The sequence below is a fragment of the Dipodomys ordii genome, unplaced genomic scaffold (genome assembly GCF_000151885.1).
Source record: "Dipodomys ordii isolate 6190 unplaced genomic scaffold, Dord_2.0 Scaffold31, whole genome shotgun sequence".
Taxonomy (NCBI): Eukaryota; Metazoa; Chordata; class Mammalia; order Rodentia; family Heteromyidae; genus Dipodomys; species Dipodomys ordii.
In genome coordinates, this window is record NW_012267247.1 from 2,192,380 (window position 1) to 2,213,730 (window position 21,351).

At 37.4% G+C, this 21,351-nt stretch overlaps 1 protein-coding gene across 4 annotated transcripts in view; it reads right to left on the bottom strand.

Annotated features, from left to right (window-relative positions):
* The window catches only part of Rhot1 (ras homolog family member T1), a 63,337-nt gene that overhangs the window by 12,322 nt on the left and 29,664 nt on the right, over positions 1-21,351 (bottom strand). Inside the window, exons 6-14 of one of the 4 annotated variants that reach the window (XM_013016519.1) lie at positions 20,778-20,862; positions 19,939-20,084; positions 17,445-17,545; positions 13,802-13,932; positions 12,679-12,762; positions 11,582-11,701; positions 8,612-8,814; positions 7,476-7,571; positions 5,724-5,846 (exon numbers count right to left, since the gene is read on the bottom strand). In XM_013016519.1, the coding sequence (XP_012871973.1) occupies positions 5,724-5,846; positions 7,476-7,571; positions 8,612-8,814; positions 11,582-11,701; positions 12,679-12,762; positions 13,802-13,932; positions 17,445-17,545; positions 19,939-20,084; positions 20,778-20,862 (1,089 nt within the window). The remainder of the gene's footprint in view (positions 1-5,723; positions 5,847-7,475; positions 7,572-8,611; positions 8,815-11,581; positions 11,702-12,678; positions 12,763-13,801; positions 13,933-17,444; positions 17,546-19,938; positions 20,085-20,777; positions 20,863-21,351) is intronic. The other 3 variants (XM_013016520.1, XM_013016521.1, XM_013016523.1) reach the window with 3 other exon arrangements.

The following is a 21,351-nucleotide window of genomic DNA, read 5'->3' on the forward strand; positions in this document are numbered from 1 at the left end:
TAACAGCAGCTTACTGATAATCAGTAACACAAATTCTTGCATAATTTGAAGCTTTATGTATACAAATTCAAAGAGTAATCTGAATTCAAAGGAAGGTATAAATAATCCCTTGCATTTAAGGGAAGGTATAAGTTTCCCAAGAAAATAAACCAGGAATTCTTTGGATATGCTACTGTATTATAACCTAGTATTCTAAAAAGTCTTAGATTTCCAGCATTTCTAACAACATTAAGATTTTAAGAACTCAATCTCTTCATTAAACGGTCCTATGAAAAAAGTAGTTAATTTCAGTCTGAAAAGGTTCCTGTGCAAAGTAACATGAACTTAAACTATATAAAGAAGGAACTTAGGTAATTGTTAAGGAAATATGGATAAATTAAGGAGTCATTAATGAGTAGCTTAGTGTAAATGTCAACACATACTATCTAAAAATAGTATAAAAATACAATAAGCACAATGATTGTTCACTAGATTTTTAGATCTCTGTAAGTATTCTGGATGAATTATGTACTTACTTGCCAAAATGCTGCTACTGAACTTAAAAAAAATATTAAAAAGTAACTTATATGGAAAATGCAAACAATTAAATGGAATGAAAAAAAAATCTAAAGCAAAAATACGTGCTAAAAGAATTACACCAAAATAATAAATCTAAAACAATTTTTGATTAAATTATAGGTTAGAAGTAGAAGGATTATATATGTAAACCTAGTCATAAAAGAGATCCAGAGGATTAAAAAATGACTAGCATAGACAAATGAAAATAAACACCTAAAAAGGATAAATTTTTAGCACACTATAGTGTAACATTCACATACAAAGTAGGAGTGTAAGATATACTTAAGAAATAATAATCTTGGGTAGTTCAAACCAACAATCAAGCTCATCCTACAAAACCAGTTTATTACTTTCATATTTAAAAATTAAAAGTTTTAAAAGATGTTTTTATACTATTGGAAACGAAGTTAAGTCCCAAAGATTAAAAGTCATCTGACCACATGTTAATAAACCTCCTAAATACAAATAATTCTAGTTATTTACAAATTATTCTAAAGAAAAACTTTACTCAGATTTTTGTGAAACTGTAATTACACAGAACAGAGTTAGATGCAAGATAGATGTAGGTATGATTTAACCCTACTTTCAAATGTTGAAGTCAGTATATATTCAATTAACTGAAAACTGGGGTCTGAATCCCAGACTTTGGGCCTGCTATGCAGGTGCTCTTACCACTGAGCCACATTTATTACCACTTTACTGTGCTGGTAATTTTTAAGATAGAGTCTCATTTCCCTACAGAGAACATCCTGGACCATTGTCTGGTTATTTTAGGCTTCTCATTGTTAGGATAACAAGTGCCACCATGTCTAGTTGGTGCTGGTTCTGGGGCTTGAACTCAGGGCTGGGTGCTGTCTCTGAGCTCCTTTGGCTCAAGGCTAACACTCTACCATTTTGAGCCACAGCCCCAATCCTGTCCTTTTCTGAGTACTTTATTAGAGCTAAGAGTTTCATGGACTAACAAATGACTTATTCATTCAGAATACTTAAATCCTGTTTTGAATAGAACCCCAGTATGAATTGAGCCAATTCTAAATATGTTATTAAATTTTCTTCTTTTAAAACTTGGTTATATTTTCAGTGACATTTGTCTGTCATGCTAAAAGTCTGCCTTCTTGAACTCAGGGCCTGATTACAGTCCTTTAGTACTACTTGAGCCACACTACCACTTCTGGTTTCTTTTGCTACTCAGTATCCTGAGTAGCTAAGATTACAGGGATGAACCACCAGCACTCAGCTTCAATAACATTTTTAACTGACTGAAAAAAATTTTCTCAAGAATTCTGACCCAGCCAATGGTAAAAGTTCTCTAATGGAATACTATAGGGCTTGAACCCTTTTCTCTCTCCAACTTATAGGTACTAAACATTATTTTTTATGAGTAACTTGAAAGATAAGACATACCTACCAAATTTGCAAGTAACAAAATGCAGAGAGAGAGTATATAATGGGACAAATGATAGAAAGCTTACTTGTTTTGGGTACTAGGTTTGAACTCAAGACCTATGTTTGTTAGTCAAATGGTTGAGCCACTTGAGCCACACCCCCAGATCAACTTTGCATATTTTAAGTAGAAAGTACTAATAATTTTTTTTCTAGCCATGTACCAGTGGCTCATACCTGTAACTCTAGCTACTTGGGAGGCTGGGAGTAGGCAGATCTTGGTTTTGAGGCTAACCCATGCCCAGGCTGGCTTTGAACCATGATCCTCAGATCTCAGCCTGAGTAGTTAGGATTACATGTGTGAGCCACCAGTCCCTGGCGACATTTTCATTCTTTACATGTCCTTTATTTGCCTCCCTTAAGACTAGTGGCCTGTAAATATTTTGATTACTTTTAAAGCTTTAAAATTGCTATTCATCAATATCAGGAAGTTTCACAAAGAAATCTTATTTTCTAGTCTTTTGCAGAGCTGGTCACAGCCTACAGTTCTACTGGTTTCTTACCACAATCATTTATATCATTTAGAAACTGAGTTTCTGGCCTCCACCCACCTACTTTGCTTACCTACTTCCCTTCCTACCTGGAATAGACTTCAATATAAAACCCCCCACTTCTATCAAATAAACAACTGAAGCACCTACAGGGATAAGAAAGGCATTTTGTGAAAAGTACACTGGTTTCCCTGCTCATTTTTCTATTCCTGATTATCAGATATTATCAGAAGTGTGCTGCCACTACTATCAAGTCACTTCCAGTTTATAAACAGATATGACAAAATGTACTGCTTCCTCTTTGAGGAACATTGTAGAGTAATTTACTAAGAGCAAGCACATCAATTTAAGGCACATCTAACCTATTTCATCTGGAAGCTGATTAAACCAACTTAGGTAAAAAACTGCCACCAACAATGAAGAAAACGAATCAATCTGTTATCATGAGCAATCAAAAGTTTCTAGAATAGGTATTAAAATTGGTAGTTTGTAATCAGCGATTACTGGGAGCCAAAGTATGTTTACCAAGATAAGACATCACTTTCTATGCCGTGTGTGGTAAAAATTATACAGTACTTTCAGAAAACCCTTCCTGAAATCTCTCATAAGAAAATAAAATTGGCTCAGGCTCATCTGGTGATTCTCTTGCCACAGCTTTCCAAGTATTAGGATAACAGGTGTATGGCACTACATGCCAGGCCTTAACAATCTATATCTGTCTGTCTGTCTGTGTGTGCATGTGTGCGCACCTGCGCGCACATGCACGTGCACACACGTGCATACGCTAGTACTTGGGCCTGAACTCAGGGCCCGATCACAGTCCTTTACTACTACTTGAACCACACTACCACTTCTGGTTTCTTTTGCTGGTTAATTGGAGATATAAGAGTCTCATGGACTTTCCTGCCTGAGTTGGCTTCAAACCATGATCCTCAGGTCTCAGTATCCTGAGTAGCTAAGATTACAGGGATGAACCACCAGCACTCAGCTTCAATAACATTTTTAACTGACTGAAAAAAATCTTCTCAAGAATTCTGACCCAGCCAATGGTAAAAGTTCCCTAATGGAATACTATAGGGCTTGAACCCTTTTCTCTCTCCAACTTATAGGTACTCAACATTATTTTTTATGAGAAACTTGAAAGATAAGACATACCTACCAAATTTGCAAGTAACAAAATGCAGAGAGAGAGTATATAATGGGACAAATGATAGAAATGTTTGAAATGACTGCGCTAGAACAAATGAATTAAAAAGAATATGACACATAATAAATTATGTATGTATCTGTATTTACATTCAAAAAGTCAACTAAAAATGTTTAATGCACAATTACAGAGGAAGGGACACCTGCCTTAGTAGCAGTTCACAGAAAGAAAAAAAATCTGATTCAATTAACTCCAAAATATTATATGTCACAGTGTGATGGCCTGCTAAGAAGTAAGTTCATGCACCAGACAAATGTCCTCATTGCAGGACATGACTGTCCACTATTCTGGACTTGTCAGACTATATACGGAACACTGTTCTCTGTTCTGGGTGGCAGCTCTTAAGAGGTACTCTGGAAAGTTAATAGCTTTCAGACAAGGACCACCAGGAATAATGAGACCACTAAAGCATCTAATTTAAGAAAAGGCTGAAAGAAATGGGGATGTTCTACCTGGAGAAGAGAAAATTAGGGGAGACATGATGGTCGTCTTCAAATGTCTGAAGGATTGCTATGTTGAAGAAGGGAGTAGAATAGTCGTATGTTGTTCTAAAGGGCAGAACTAAAACTAAAGGAGAGAAAGTTACAGGGAAAAAATTTTAGTTTTTAAAAAAAACAAAAGTAAAAACCCTCTCCAAAGAAGAAAGTCACCAGCAAATAAACAGCACTCTCTCAGGAAGGCTTGCAGGAAAGCATTCTAATAGGAGGTTAGGCCAGATGAATTCTAGAATCTCTTCCAACTGAAGATTCCCAACAACAGAGCTCCTGAATATTGTTTGGTTTGAACTAGCCTTGCATTTTCCCAGCCAATCATCATGAGGGAACTGTCTGATTATTCCTTTACAAGAGTCATTAAAGGTCAGAGGCAGAACTTTACTACCAAGTGAATGTAGTAATCCCTTCAAAGCAGTCCTGAGATGGCTGCATTCTTACTCCAGAGCTGCTAGTGCTCAAACTCTTTCGGAATGCCTTCAAAATCAGTGTCTGACTCACTTTAGAAACAGTTTCATTATTTAACAGACCTAACTCTATTGGTGGACTCAAACTATGATTATTTGACATAGCTAGAGTCTAGTACTAAGTGAGTATACAGTGGTGGACCAAATATCTGAGTCATTCCTAACCAAAATCTGTTATTTAGCTTGAGCATCCATTAAATCAAACTCAGCTGTCAATAAATGATTTTAATTCACCCTTTAAACACCTGAAAATTAGATATCAGACACAAATTAACATTACATGGACTTTTAAGTTCTCAAAAAATACTGATTTACAAAAAACAACATGACACGAATAAGAATGTAACCTTCCAAGTTTGTTGCTTTGAGGGAATAAATGCATTCTTTCCTTTTTTTTTAAGCATTACTACTTTACAGGAAAATTTCATACTTTTGATCAAGTGTATAGAGCTCAAAAACCAGTGCTATAGATCTTGTTTTTTCTTGTTCATATTCCTTCAAGTCCTTAAGTTATTATCCTTGTATACAGAAAGCATGTTCTTTCAAGTGAATATTCTAGGTACTTTTTAAAAAGTAAAGGCAGATTAGGTTATAAGTGGTTTCAAGAATAGAAGGTTTTGAAATTCAAAACACTGTTGATATTAGTATGATTTTAATAAGATATATCATGTGAATATAAGTGGAGTACAATGTAACACATAAGAATTTTTGTTTGGAATCCCTTTTTCTTACTAGAAAAGCTCTTATCTATTTCTACAATGCATAGCCAAAAGAATTTAATCTTCCCTACACATATTATCTTCTAATATAAAAGATAATTTAAGCTCTCTAATAAAAAATTTTTAATCTTATTTTGCAATCCTCAAACTAACTCTATTAACTGAAAAAAACATTATGAAGGATGCTTCCCAAAATAAACATTTCATCACAGTGAGGATTTTAGTGAAAGTTAGTTGGGCATCAGTTGGCATGTTGGCTTGGCAATGAGTATCTATATAATAAATATTCATTGTTTTCTTTTGTATTTTAACAGAATGCCTGGTACCCAGTAAATAAAGTTAAGAACCTGTTAAGAACTGCAGTGAAGATTTTGTTCTTTACAGATTGCAGCAAGTCTGAGTTGAGGAAGTTCTGACAGATGCAAAATGTACACCTGTTGCAGGTGCACATACAGCGTAACCGGGCATGGCTGCGAAAACACACAGAAGGACAGGGTTGAGTTCTTACAAATATGGCACAGGTCAGGTGTGCCAACTTAAAAAAAAAGATTTAGGCATAAGCAACACTCTTTGTAGAAAGGAAAAGGACAGTGTGGGGCATGCTAAAGTTGTGCAGAATTCCACATTTATCAAAAACATAATAAACAGCAATAGCGTCCTCCTTCCTCCCTATAGAAAATCTAGGGAACTTTATCTAACACTTACGTGTTGTGTTTTTTTTTTTTTGGAAGGGGGAATGGAAAAATTATTAGAGGAGAATCAGTGGAATAAATATGCACAGCAATAGATGGCACCCTCATCTAAATTAATAAAAACAAAAACTGAGTAAGCCATAGCACCAACTAAAAGGACAAGGCTAGCATTTAAATAATCATTCCTTCCTCCTTCTCCTCCCTCAGCACACACACATGCCTGGAAACCAGGAAGGAGAATAGTGACAAATACACAAAAGAGTCAAAAGACGAGTATATTCAACCCTGAGAAGATATGAACAACATCGTCTTTAATTCATCAAGCACCCTGGCTCCCGCAGGAAATCAAAGTGCTTCATAAATTTCCACTAGAACAAAATACAGGGTTAATTTCATCAGCTACCAAAACATAGCAGCTAAGTATGATAGTATGAAACTTCAGGTAAGAATGTAAAACTCAAAAATGCATCCAATTGAAATTGGTTATGAAATTTAGGGAGATTTCTGACTCCTTTCTGGTTGAGTGGAGGTGCACTACTAAGTACAGCACATAGAGCAACCCATTTCACCTAGGCCCTGACTAACAAAGTGGGGAGTCTCCATTGACTATTCAGTGGTCAGAGCCACTCAGACATACAAAGCCATCACACCACCCATGAAGAAGTATTGGCGCCGAACCCACTCAGAAGAGCGCCACCTGATGAATCAATGCCACCACTTCCTGTAACACCTCATCATTTAGAGGCCTCTCAGTCAAAGGACTGGCTCAATCTGACTTGGCTTAGTTTGTGAGATCTGATGACCACAGCACACGGTGCATGGTTGTAGAGATTAGCAGCATTCCAATAATGCCTAATTCCCAACATGAAGAAAAACAAGAATTAATTTTGAGAGTTAATGCTCAAGACATTCTTTTTTAAAATCTGACTTGTGATGATAAACGTTATCACTGCTATTAAGTCACTGCCAGCTGTCATACTGGAATCCATCTGTTATTTTAAAAACTGAATCTAACTTCAACATACACAAGCTCCACCCACCAAAAAGGAGAGATGCAAAGTATGCTTAGCAACAGCCAGATGCTTCATGAGAAGTAGTTTGGGATCAATTATATAAATAAGTGTCCATGTATGTACATTTATCATATATACACACATACAACAATAATTATAGTAAAATGCTTTAAAGATATAGACCTAAAAACAGTTGGAGTTACTTATAGGGCTTTTAAAAGTATGTTTACATAGTAAAGAAGATAACACAATATACAGTTAGGCAGTAAGTCTGACCAAGCAGTGCGTTTCTAGATAATTACTAATGTAAATTATAGCAACAAAGGAGATTTGTTCATCCTATAAGAAAATGTCAACAAAGTCCCACAGAAGTCATAAAGAAAAAGTAACTTACAAAGCAGTTTTTAGAAAGACCCAGATTTTTCTCAAATTCTCTATTCTATCAGTGTTGCCCATGTCTCGGGAGAGTCTGCCTCTGTAATGATCCTCTCTGTAGATAACATACATGAGAGTTTTAAAGCAAAGGTAAAACATAAATAAAGTTTTGCTTATCTTATACTAATAGGTATGACTTGTTTTCCATTACAAATAAAAATTCAAAGGTTTGCTGCATATTTTTTTAAAACTATTAGCTAATGGAATACCAGTAAAGTTAACCCTGATTTAAAAATCTGTACAAATTAACACCTTTCTGGGAAGTCTCAGTCTTGGTTTCTAATAATGTTTGATTATTACTTTATTTGAGCTACAGTTATCATAAAAAGACAATTATTTAGAGAATAACCTAATAGTAATCAAAACAAGCTATTTGGTCCTGAGAAACGCACTGCCTGAAAAGCTATTTTGTTATAAAACAGAATTTATACATAAGAAGAATTTATTCTTGAGGAGAATGTCATTGAGAATCATGCGATTTTAAGACTGTTAGTAAACTACAAAGGTAAACACAGTTACATGCTTATACATATGCATGTATAGATATATAATAAATGTACATGAAATCTGTGACTCATATAATACAAAACGTTCATATGTGGAAATTCTGATCACAGCTACTTTTGATAGTACTTAAAAAAAATACCATATTCTGAATTCAAACATAAAACAAGATAAATTTACAAAAGATATTTAAATCCTTCATATGCCCAAGCTCAATTAATCAGCAGAAAAATTGAAAAATGAATTTTGAGTTCATAATCAAAAATGCCTTATAAACATAAAGTAATATGACGCCAAACCCATTTTATTGGTATGAGGCTATTTTTTAATTCTGAGTGGGAGGCTGTGTTAAAAGGAGAGCTAAAGCTTGCTCAAAAATACACAAATATTGCCAAAAGCACTCTTTACATTATTTTGTTATGATACCCAAACCAAACTTGCAGCTGCCCAAATTTGCACCTTCTCATTATGAAGTCTCTTTCTGTTGCTGAACAACTTCTAAGTGACAAAGAACCCCCTCATGGCTAACAATGGCATGCAATGTTATTATGAACCATGCAACATTAAAACAAAGACAGAGCAAGTACTTACGGGTACATGGCCATGGTTGTCAACTTAACAAAGATATCCTTACTGGGTGCATCAGCAGTATTGCAAGTGAAGGCTTGAGGTGGAGGCATTTTGTGTTTCCTGCAGAAATCAGTAGGTGAGATACTGTATTCTTGTTTAACTTCATGCAGGTCTGACTTGGCAGCTACGATTAAGCAGGGTATTCTGCTGTCCATAAAGTGTTGCTACGGAATAAAAAATAAAATCAAAATTTGATGACAAGCCTCCAAGTTACTATTTTAACTAAATGTCAACTAAAAATTCTTAGGGGAAAACACAAAGGCCCAATGTGTATGTATCTCTAATCATATAAAATAATACTTAGTGAAATGAATTATAAGGATATGGAATGAATTATAGGGGAAAAAATAACAGAGTGGCAGCTCACTCAATAAAGTCAACTCTACTAAAAAAACAACAAAAGAAAAAAAAAAAAAACCCTTCCTCTGGATAGGCAAAGCAATAATTGTTTTTGTTTGCCTGAGTACTGGCCCTGAGCTTTTTGCTCAAGGCGGACACTTTGTCACTTGAGCCAAAGATCTATTTCCAACTTTTTTGTGGCTAAATAGAGGTAAAAGTCTCATGGACTTTCTTGCCCAAGCTGACTTTGAACCTGTATCCTAAAATCTTAATCTCCTGAATAGGTAGGATTGCAGATATGAGCGCCCAGCACTATAATTTTAAACAGGGGAAGTGAACTGAGAGGCAAAGTTTGTAGTAGTGTAAATCATTCTCATAGTAAATATGACTAGGATCACTTTTTTGGAGGTAGAGGTATAGTTCAAGTGGTACAGTGCCAGCTTTGAGTAAAACCACCGAGTGAGAACATGGACGTGAATTCAAGCCCTAGTACCACCCCTGCCCACAAAAAACATCACTTTGCTAACAAAACAGACCAATTCTAATTCTTTAGATTCACTGTATTTTTAAAAAGACTTTTTAATTAAAAAGAAAAAACACAATGAAACAAAAAGTCCACCTTATACTTAACAAAGACTATTTTGACTATTTTTTCCATGATACTTCTAGTGTTTGAGTATATGTATTTATTTATATGTTTATGCAGTCGTAGTCATGCTGGTAAAAACATTTAAAATGTAATACTGTATTGTCTATATTCATCAGAATTATTTGGAAATTCATTCTTCTATTGTTAGATCTCTGGATTATTTCTAGGTTTTGCTACCTAAAACTATGCTAGATTAAATTACCTTTGTGCATACAGTTTTTCTTCCTATTGACTTTTTTATTTAATTGTGAAAATACTGTATAGGGGGGTTACAATTACATGGGCAAGATAATGAGTACATTTCTTTTTTTGTTTTGTTTTGTTTTGTTTTTGGTCCGGTCGTGGGCCTGAACTCTGGGCCTGGGCACTATACCTCAGCTCTTCAGCTCAAGGCTAGCGCTCTACCACTTGAGCCCCAGCGCCACTTCCAGCTTTTTTCTTTTTGCTTATGTGGTGCTGAGGAATCGAACCCACGGCCTCAGGCATGCAAGGCAAGCTATCTACCACTGAGCCACCTTCCCAGCCCCAATGAATACATTTCTTATCAAGCATTGTTGCCTCCTCCTTTGTTTCCCCTTCCCATCCCTTCCCATCTCCCACCCCGCCCTCTGACCCCTTCCTATTGACTGTTGTTGATAATCTAAAACAAAAAAAATCATAAACTGATAAACTTTCCAAACCTCTGGTTTATTCCCTTGCCCTGGAGTTATTCTTGGAATAATTGGTAAAATATAATCCATATGTATTTCTAACAGTCAAGAAGACCTTCCATTAATGCAAAAGTTGTTTTTTTTTTCCTTTTTTTTCTGCCAGTCCTGGGGCTTTAAGTCAGGGCCTGGGCTCTGTTCCCGAGCCTCTTTGTACTCAAGGCTAGCGCTCTCTCTACTACTTGAGTCACAGAGCCACCTCCAGTCTTTTCTGTTTATGTAGTACTAAGGAATTGAACCCAGGGCTTCATGCATGCTAGGCAAGCACTCTTACCACTAAGCCACATTCCCAGGCCAAAAGTTCTTTTTCTCTTTTGGCAGCACTGCGATTTGAACTCAGGGCTTCATGTTTGCCAGGCCAAGTGGCCTACTGTTGAGCTATGCCTCCAGCCCTTTTGTATGCTGGTTATTTTGAGATAGTTTTGTTCCCTGCCCTCCCTAGGCATGCAGTTGAACTTCATGCTGTCTATTTTAGGCTTTCTGTCATAGCTGGAATGACAGGAGCATGCCACCATGCCCAGCTCTCCATCTTCCCTCCATTAAGATTGAGTCTCATAGATTTTTCTACCTTTGATGGCCTGGCACCATAATTCCTACCCCTCCCCCACTCCCACCCCCAGTACAGTCTGTCTCCAATGTAGCTTGGTATGATGGCTGTATACTACTATGCCAGCTATGGGTTGAGATGAGGATCTTGTAAACTGTTTTGCCCGGGCTGACTCTGATCAGCAATCCTCCTATTCTTAGCCTCCCAGATAAAAATTACAGCCATGAGTCACAGATGACTACTTGGACATTCTTAACCAGGAATATATGAGTCATGTGTGGGAGGTAGGGAACCCTGTGATATTCTACCATTGTAGTATGAAGCAAGAGGGGGAGGGTAAAGATCCAGGTTTTTTGTGGGTTTTTTCTTTTTTGGGGGGAGGGGGTCTAGTCCTGGGGCCTGAACTCTGGGTCTGGGCGCTGTCCCTCAGCTCTACAGCTCAAGGCTAGCACTCTACCACTTGAGCCACAGTGACACTTCCGGCTTTTTTCTTTTTTTTGCTTATGTGGTGCTGAGGAATTGAACCCAGGGCCTCATGCATGCAAGGCAAGCGCTCTACTACTGAGCCACCTTCCCAGCCCCCTTTTTTTAACTCTAGAAATGATTTTGTTGCTTCTTTTTGGGTAGGAAACATTACATTGCAATTCCATTAAAACACCACATATTATGTTTAGCCATAATCTACAAACCTTAAAAATCCTGGCACAGTACTCAAAGGACTTGGGATTAGTGACATCATATACCAGACACACAACATCACAAATGATTTCGGCCTCAGTTAGAAATTCCGATTCTGAGATATCATGCAACTTGTAAAAAGAAAAAGATAATGAAAATCATCAATACCATAATTTTAACATACAACATCATGATGTATTATGACTTGTTCAACTAGACTTCCTAATTTAAAAAGTGCTGTTAAGCACTATTATTACAAGCATAGTCTGAGACATGAAAAATATGACTTGCAAAGAATAGTGCATGAATTAGAAAAAAGGAAAATTAACATTCAACAATATTTACTGAATACCCAATATTTAAAACTACAAGAGAATAGGAAACTAACAAGGTTTACAAAGTGACTGACAAACCTTTATCAGAAAGAGTAAAATGTTTAAAATATCCAATGTGATCATCTGGCAAAATTATTTTTAAAAATTTGGAAAAAGAACTTTTTTCCAGTACTTATTATTTGTTAGAAACTTTTCACTAAAGAGCTAACAAAATAAAAAAATTTAGGCTCACAAAGAGTAAATCCCTTGGTGAAAGTCACACAACTAACCAAAGGTAGACCAAAGTTGAAAATGCAATGACTAGATCTAAGGACAGCATATTACCATTTTCTACTATATAGCATGGTATCTTTTCAATCAGATCATTCTGTTATATATTCTTATCCTCTTCCCTAATAGATAAACTTGATTCAGATTACATATAAACTACCAAGCACAGCACTGCTTTCATGCTGCTTTTTAGTCAATAGTGATAGAATTTTTTTAATCCAATAGAACTTAAAATTTATTTTTGTCTTTATTACTGTGGTATAGCTACAATCAAGTATAGCTAAAACATACTACTAAGTGCATAAGTGTACAAATAGATGCATTATTGTTTCCATACCTGTTCAATAATCACGTAGATTGAAGGAATGAACATTACAATGAGCAAACCAGGTAAAAAATACTGTACACAGTTTCTACAATATAGATGTTATGTTAAAGCCAGTGTTTCAGTCATGGAAAAATAAGTTCAACAAATAAAATCTTTGAATCACAGAAATTCTTACCAACAAATATTTTTCTTGTCCATATACATAAACAGTATTAATTGCATAATAGGACTTATGATCATCATGAATTTTCTTCTGCCTCTGAAAACAGAACCAAAATCTCAATTTACAATAAGAAATTAGTTTTCATCAACACACATACCTTTGTATATGTACAAGGGTAAATTACAAATAAAGGGCATTCTTTACACTTGTATACAGCTCATCAGTACAAAAGGATTATTTATGTTTCTTAGTTCTTTGGGTCTTAACACAAAAGATGCATTTGTCTGCATAAAGTGAAAGCAGTACTGAAGAGAAAGTATACACTAGAGACACCTGCTGGCAATTGTCATAATTTGGTTACACATGAAATTATTCTGAAAATCAATCTTCTTATTGAACAAAGTAATCAGAACTAATAACTATCATTACTAAATTTGAAATATTTTATAGATACAAAATACTATCATTATTAAGCTACCAGTACTAAATTTGAAACATTTTGTACATACATACATAAAACTGTACATTTATGGCAAGGATTGTGTTAGATACTTTCTTGTGAATAGTCATTTAATCCCCACTAAACAGTGAAACAAGATATCCCACTCTCAACCCATCTTTCCCCCTGTCTTGATAGGGTCATACAGTGTAGCCTAGCCTGGTCTGGAACTTGTGATCCTCCTGCCTCAGCCTCCAAACCTTGGATTTCAGATGTAGTCCACGATGCTTGGTCCTATATTTTAGATGTATTTCTCTAATATACATAGGCCAATGAATTCTATCAATCATCTAAAAAGATTCATGACTATAAAAACTAAGTAATCCAGCTGGGCACCAGTGGCTCATGCCTATAATCTTAGCTACTCAGGAGACTGAGATCTGAGGATCACGGTTCAAAGCAAGCCCAGGCAGGAAAGTCCATGAGACTCTTATCTCCAATGAACCACCAGAAAACTGAAAGTGGTGCTGTGGCTCAAGTGATAGAGAGCTAGCCTTGAGCTGAAGAGCTGAGGGAGAGTGCCCAGGCTCAGAGTTCAATCTCCACGACCAACAAAAAACAAAAACAAAAACACAAAACTATGTAATACAATTACTATAAAATTTGATGGATGAAGTTTATATTCTGAGAACTCACCATTAAGTTTCTCCCAAGAAGAGCCTGAAGAACTCCACTTTTCCCACAGCCTTTCATTCCAATTACATTACATCTGAACACATTTCTTTGAGTTTGTTTTTTCTGCAGGTCTATTTTTTTATCTCTTGTCACTAAAAAGAAATACACAAAACAATAAATACATAAAACTGGGCTGGGGGGGCTGGGAAGTTGGCTCAGTGGTAGAGCGCTTGCTTTGCATGCCTGAGGCCCTGGGTTCAATTCCTCAGCACCACATAAGCAAAAAAAGCCACAAGTTGCACTGTGGCTCAACTGGTAGAGCATTAGCCTTGAGCTGAAGAGCTGAAGGACAGTGCCCAGGTCCAGAGTTCAGGCCCTACAACTGGCAAAATAGTAATAATGATAATAATAACAACATAAATACATACATAACACTTAAAACTCACTATGCTTCCATTCCACCTAGGTCTTGTTCTTTATCACTTCTGTTTTTGTTTTGGTTGCCAGTCCTGGGGCTTGAACTCAGGGCCTGAGCACTGCCCCTGAGCTTTTTGCTCAAGGCGAGCACTCACTTGAGACACAGTGTCTCTTCTGGCCTTTTCTGTTTATGTGGTGTTGAGGAATTGAAACCAGGGCTTTCTTTGTGCATGCTAGGCAAACACTCTACCACTAAGCTACATTCCCAGCCTCTTTATCACTTTTATGAAGTGTTTCATCTATACACATACTATCTAACACTCAGGCTGTATGTGATATTAACTACTAAATATAATGCATATGGGAAAGTTGACTTAATGTAAATGTAATGACATTTATTTTACCATAAAATAAGTAATATACTTTCACTAAAAACAAATCCTAAAAAATGAACAAAGGGCGGGAAGTGTAACTCAATGGTAGAGTCCCTTCCTAGCAAGCCTAAGACCCTGAGTACAAACCTAGTGTTGCCAATAAAGATAAAAATAAAAAAGATAGGGCTGGGAAGGTGGCTCAGTGGTAGAGCGCTTGCTTTGCATGCCTGAGGCCCTGGGTTCAATTCCTCAGCACCACATAAGCAAAAAGAAAAAAGCCGGAAGTGGCGCTGTGCTCAAGTGGTAGAGCACTAGCCTTGAGCTGAAGAGCTGAGGGACAGCGCCCAGGCCCAGAGTTCAGGCCCCACGACCGGACCCAAAAAAAATAAAAAATAAAAATAAAAAAGATAGAAATTAAAAAAAAAACTGTGAATACAGTTAACATTATACTACACTTATTTTTTGTGGTGGTTATTCATTGAGAATCTCTTATTTTTTGCTGGTATTGGGGCTTCAAGTCAGGGCCTCAAGCTCTTGCTTAGCTTTTTTTGCTCAAGGCTGGTACTTTACCACTTGGGTTATACCTCCACTTCGCCAGTTAACTGGGGATGAGTCTCTTGGATTTGTCTGCCAGACTAACTTAAAGTTGAGATCCTCAGATCTCAGCCTCCTTAGTAGCAATGATTATAGGTGTGAGCCACTAGAACCTGGCCTGAGATAGGGACTTGCTTTCTTTACTGGCCAGCCTGAAATTTAATCCTCCTATTTTTGCTTCCCTGTGTTGCTGGGATTACACACACACACACACACACACACACACACACACACACACACACACACACACACACACACACACACACACACACACATCTAGCCTTTGTGCTTCCTCTATAACTGGCATTATGCATTATAGGATTATGCCAGTGTGCCAAGAAGTGAGATGGAATCTAGTGAACTTTTTTGGGCCAAAGCTGGCCTTGAATTGAGATGCCCAGATCTCTACTCCCCAAGTAACTAGCTAGTATTAAAGGTTTAAGCCACTATTCCCAGCTTTCCATCTAATTTTATTCTATGATGAATTACTGTCATAATAAATTAAAAATCAAGGCTGGGAATGTGGCTTAGCAGTAGAGTGCTTGCCTCACATGCATGAAGCCCTGGGTACGATTCCTCAGTACCACATAAACAAAAAAGGCCAGAAGTGGTGCTGTGGCTCAAGTGGTAGAGCGCTAGCCTTGAGCTGAAGAACTCAAGGACAGTGCCCAGGCCCAGAGTAAGCTCTATGACTAACCAAAAAAATAAAAAGAGTAAAAACCAAAAGATGTTATTTGAAAGTCTGTACCTTTTTTGGTGCTGTATCTATAAAAGATATAACATTAGCAGGCCTTTCAGATATACATGTAACTGGGAGATAGTGGCTCATGACTGTAATCCAAGCTACTCAGGAGGGTGAGATCTGAGGCTCCTGGTTCAAAGTCAGTGTGAGCAGACAAATTCAAGGAACTCTTATCTACAATTAATCAGCAAAAATCTGGAAGTGGAGGTATAGCTCAAGTGGCAGAGTACAAACTGTGAGTAAAAAAGCCAAGTAAGGCATAAAGCCTCTATTATTAGCACCAAAAAAAAAGGGGGGGCAGGCTAGAAAACAATGCTATATTTATTTATTTTGTCAGTTCTGAGGCTTGAACTCTGAGCCTGGGGGCTGTCCTTCAGCTCTTCAGCTCAAGGCGAGTGCTCTACCACAAGCCACAGCCACCACTTCCTGTTTTCTGAGTGGTTTATTGGAGATAAGAGTCTCATGGGCTTTCCTGCTAGGGTTGTTTGAACCACATTCCTCAGATCTCAGCCTCTTTAGTAGCTAGGATTATAGGTGTGAGCCACCAGCGCCCAGCTCAACAATGCTATATTATCAGCACAATAGAATAATTGGACATCTCTTCTTGAGGTAAAGATAACTCTTTAAGATGTACCCTAAGATCCAACAGCAGACCTCACTAGAGACATTATTTTATCAAGAACTGAAAATGATTTTTTAAAAAATACTACCCATAAGTATGAGATAGTTAAATAGTAACAGAACATCCATGACAACACACATGTAAGATGTGTAAAAGTATACTTATTTATATGTAATAAATTCTGTCTAACAGGTTAAGTACTTTTTTAAAGGGTACTTGTTCTATCAGTTATAAAAAGGTTGTCTTCTTGGGCTAGGGTTTCCTGTAAGATATAGCAGATTTATAAGAACTAGGATATAAGAAACTCTTGAAATAATTAATTCCCTAATTCGTATTTCCATAGCTATGGGTTTCTTTGAGTGAACACACTGCTTTGGCAAGAATATATAGTTTATATTCAAAATCTATGACAGACAATAATGCCCATAGTTCCCCCTCATTTTCATCAATGGAGTACTCCCAGGATGTAGATTAGAAGTTTTCTTTTCTGTTCTAATAAACAATAAAATTGAGCAAGGAAAGCTAAAAGAGCATAAACACAAGAACTAATGAGAATGAATTTACTTTTATTCTTTGTAACATCTGAAACTGGAGTCTTAAAAAGCAATATTCCAGTTGGGCACTGGTGGCTCATGCTTATAATCCTAGCTACTCAAGAGGCTAAGATCTGAGATTCCCTGTTTGAACCCACCTTGGACAGATAAAGCTCTTATTTGTAACCACCCAAAAGCCAAAATTAGAGCTGCAGCTCAACTGATAAGAGTGCTAAGGCTTGAACAAAAAAGTTAAGGGACAATACTCAGGCCTTGAGTTCAAGCCCCAGGAACAGCACAAAAAATAAATAAAACAAAACAAAGCCCATAAAGCCCCAACAATATTCCTTATCACAAACTGACTGAGTATCTAGACGCTTACCTGTAATGGCTGAAGCTTGAGATTCTTGTTCAGTCAATATGGAATAGCCTAGATAGCCCAAATATTCCAGGCACCTCTGTACATCTAAGTAGGTGGTAAGCCTAAGAAAGGGTAATGTTAACAAGGTAGAAAGTTCCTAAATGAACATTCAGAGAAAAGAAAATTCCAACAACTCAAGAAATGTTAACCACTAGACTTCCTAAATACTATTTATCAAGCTGCTTTAATTTCCTACAAACCCAACTATGGATTTGGCTACACTGACATTTCCACAGCAGAGAAGGGAGAATTCTTGCAAGGCAAGGGCAATTTCCTCTATTTCCCCAATATGAAGAAAATAACAAGTCTATACAGGTGAGTTGACAGTGGTCAGTAAGAACTACAGCAGGTGTCTCACACCTATAATTCTAGCTACTCAGGAGGCTGAGATCAAAGGATCATGGTTTGAAGCCAATCTGGGCAGGAAAGTTTGCGAGACTCTTTTTTTATTTTTGGGTCCAGTCCTGGGGCCTGAACTCTGGGCCTCGGTGCTGTCCCTCAGCTCTTCAGCTCAAGGCGAGCACTCTACCACTTGAGCCATAGTGTCACTTCCGGCTTTTTTTTCTTTTTTGCTTATGTGGTGCTGAGGAATCGAACCCAGGGCCTCATGCATGCAAGGCAAGCACTCTATCACTAAGCCACCTTCCCGGCGCCAAGTTTGTGAGACTCTTATCTCCACTAAACTACCAAAAAAAAAAAAAAAAGCTGGAAGTATAGCTGTGTCTCAAGTGGTAGATCACTAACCTTGAGCAAAAAAAGTTCAGGGGCAGTGTTCAAGCCTCAGAAGCATGTGTGCATGTGTGCACACACACATACTACAGCTGGGAGATAATATATTTATTATCTGCTTCCAAAGTCAACATACAGTTTCCGGGGCTGGGAAGGTGGCTCAGTGGTAGAGCGCTTGCCTTGCATGCCTGAGGCCCTGGGTTCAATTCCCCAGTACCACATAAGCAAAAAGAAAAAAAGCCGGAAGTGGCACTGTGGCTCAAGTGGTAGAGAGCTAGCCTTGAGCTGAAGAACTGAGCGACAGCGCCCAGGCCCAGAGTTCAGGCCCCACGACCGGACCCAAAAAAAAACAAAAACAAAAAAATTATATAGTTTCCTAACCAATGGCAATCTTGATGACCATTAAACGGATCCAAAATTTTTGACAAAAGGCCCCAAATAACTGAAAGGTACCAGAAACTAGTTAGTCTTTCTGATACATCTGAAAAAAGAAAAGTTCCTAATAGTGAAAAACTTAGTCTCATCAAGGCTAAAGTAACAATGTCATCATAAAAATTAAAGGATTCCCTTAATGGCTTATACATGTCAACCACATCACAATTAGGTTGTAGATAAATCCTTATTAAGTCTTACTACAAATTCATGAGTCAGAGTATGGTAATCAAGAATACCACATATATACTAGTTATACAGGAGGCATATAAAGGAGGATCACAGTTTGAGGTTGGTTCCAGACAAAATTGGGAGACATTGTGTAAAAAGTAAGTAAAGGATGGAAGTGTTGTTCAAGGGGAGTGTAGAGTATTTGCCTACCAGTGTGAGGCCCTGAGTTCAAACCCTCATACCAGAAAAAATAAAGTAAAATAACAAGTCTTCAATAACCATTAAAATCTTTCTCCCATGTTGAAGGAGTAAGAATTAGGCAACAGATTATTTCCAGTTCTCTTAATCAAACAAAGAAGTACTAAAACAGTTTAAGGTTTTTGTTTGTTTGGTTTTGTTTTTGTGCTAGTCCTGCGGCTTGAACTCAGGGCCTAGGTGCTGTCCCTGAACTTTTGTACTCAAGGCTAGCAAATGGAGCCACAGCTCCACTTCAGGCTTTTTGGTGGTTAATTGGAGTTAAGAGTCTCATGAAGCCGGGCGCTGGTGGCTCACGCCTGTAAGCCTAGCTACGCAGGAGGCTGAGATCTGAGGATCGCGGTTCAAAGCCAGCCCGGGTAGGAGAGACTGTGAGACTCCTATCTCCAATAAACCACCAGAAAATCGGAAGTGGCGCTGTAGCTCAAGTGGTAGAGCGCTCGCCTTGAGATGAAGAGCTGAGGGACAGCGCCCAGGCCCAGAGTTCAAGCCCCATGACCAACAAAAAAAAAAAAGAGTCTCATGAATTTTCCTGCCAGGCTGTCTGTGAACTATGATCCTTAAATCTCAGCCTCCTGAGTATCTGGAATAACAGGCTTGAGCCAATGGTGCCCAGATTAGTTTAGTTTTGATATAAGACTTATGATTGTTTCCTAGTACTATCCTCTAAAAGAAAACCACCCTATACAGATAAATTCAAAGAACATCTATAGCTCAGCTTAAAAATATCCAGCAGCATTACAAATCTTGAGTAAGGTAATTACGAGTGAAAAATTCACAAGAACTGACAAGCTTACATGATGAATATAATATGCCATAATCTAACCTCCTTGTGACTCTAGAAGAAAAAGATAAGTGCTATACTCACGTCCACTGGGAAAGGAATCCCTGGTATGTTATCCAGCCTCTTTCATTTGTGCAAACTGTGTTATTCACATCTGGCCCCCAAGGTATGTAAGGAAAAACTTTAAACAAATCTTTAAGTTCATCAGGTGACAAAGCGCAGTCTCTATCCTGAAGATTACAAGGAAATTAATATTTAGATACCTAAAAGAACAATGTCCAAGAATAAATCCCTAGTCTAATAAAGCTATGCTAAAAACTGAGTAAAAAAATGATAAGAAAATTTATATTCTATCAAGAAAATTCTTCACATGGATATAAGATAAGCTTTGAAAGAGTGCATCACAAACTAGAACTTTACATTTTGAAAAAACAATAAAAGAGCAGAAAATATTTTTGCTGGTTTAGAAAGTTGAGTTTCTGGGGCTGGGAAGGTGGCTCAGTGGTAAAGCGCTTGCCTTGCATGCATGAGGCCCTGGGTTTGATTCCTAAGCACCACATAAGCAAAAAGAAAAAAGCCGGAAGTGGCATTGTGGCTCAAGTGGTAGAGTGCTAGCCTTGAGCTGAAGAGCTGAGGGACAGTGCCCAGGCCCACTGTTTAGGCCCCATGACTGGACCCCAAAAAAAAAAAAAAAAGAAAAGAAAAGAAAGTTGAGTTTCTGGCTACATATCTCACAGCTAGGACAACAGAGTAACATCATTCACACAGATTTTCTTTTTTTTGCAAGGGCTGAGGTGTGGTTCAAGTAACGGAACATCTGCCTAGCATGTGCTAGGCCCTGAATTAAAACCCAATATTGAAAAAAAATTACCCTATATCATGAAAATTACAGTTTAAATACAGAAATAAGTTTAAAAGCTTACCAAATCATGTTTGTCAAAGGTGCTTTGGAGAAATAAATATGCATGATGATTTAATTCAGTAGTGCAATCAGGAGGTATTTTTAGCCTGTTGAAAAATTTAAGAAGAAAATCATTAATAAAATATTAAAATTTAATTTAAAAAAGAAAAATGTTGCAACAAAACTTTTTGTGGGATGACACCAAGTACATAACATCTTCTCTGAAGCCATTAAGAGCTTTCCAAGCAACATTTCTGGTGTGGTTACAGCATGCTCAAGAAGGGTCAGAATAGTCAGTTCAAAGTGACACACATATCATTCCTAAATATCAAATGAATAGGATGAAATAAAATCTTTATAAGTAATATAGACTAAACTGCAATAGGTTTGTTCTTCCAATAACCAAATTATGTTACAATTATGAGCTTAGGGGCTGGGAAGTTGGCTCAGTGATAGAGCGCTTGCCTTGCATGCATGAGGCCCTGGGTTCAATTCCTCAGCACCACATAAGCAAAGAGAAAAAAAGCTGGAAGTGGCGCTGTGGCTCAAGTGGTAGAGCGTTAGCCTTGAGCTGAAGAGCTGAGGGACAGCGCTCA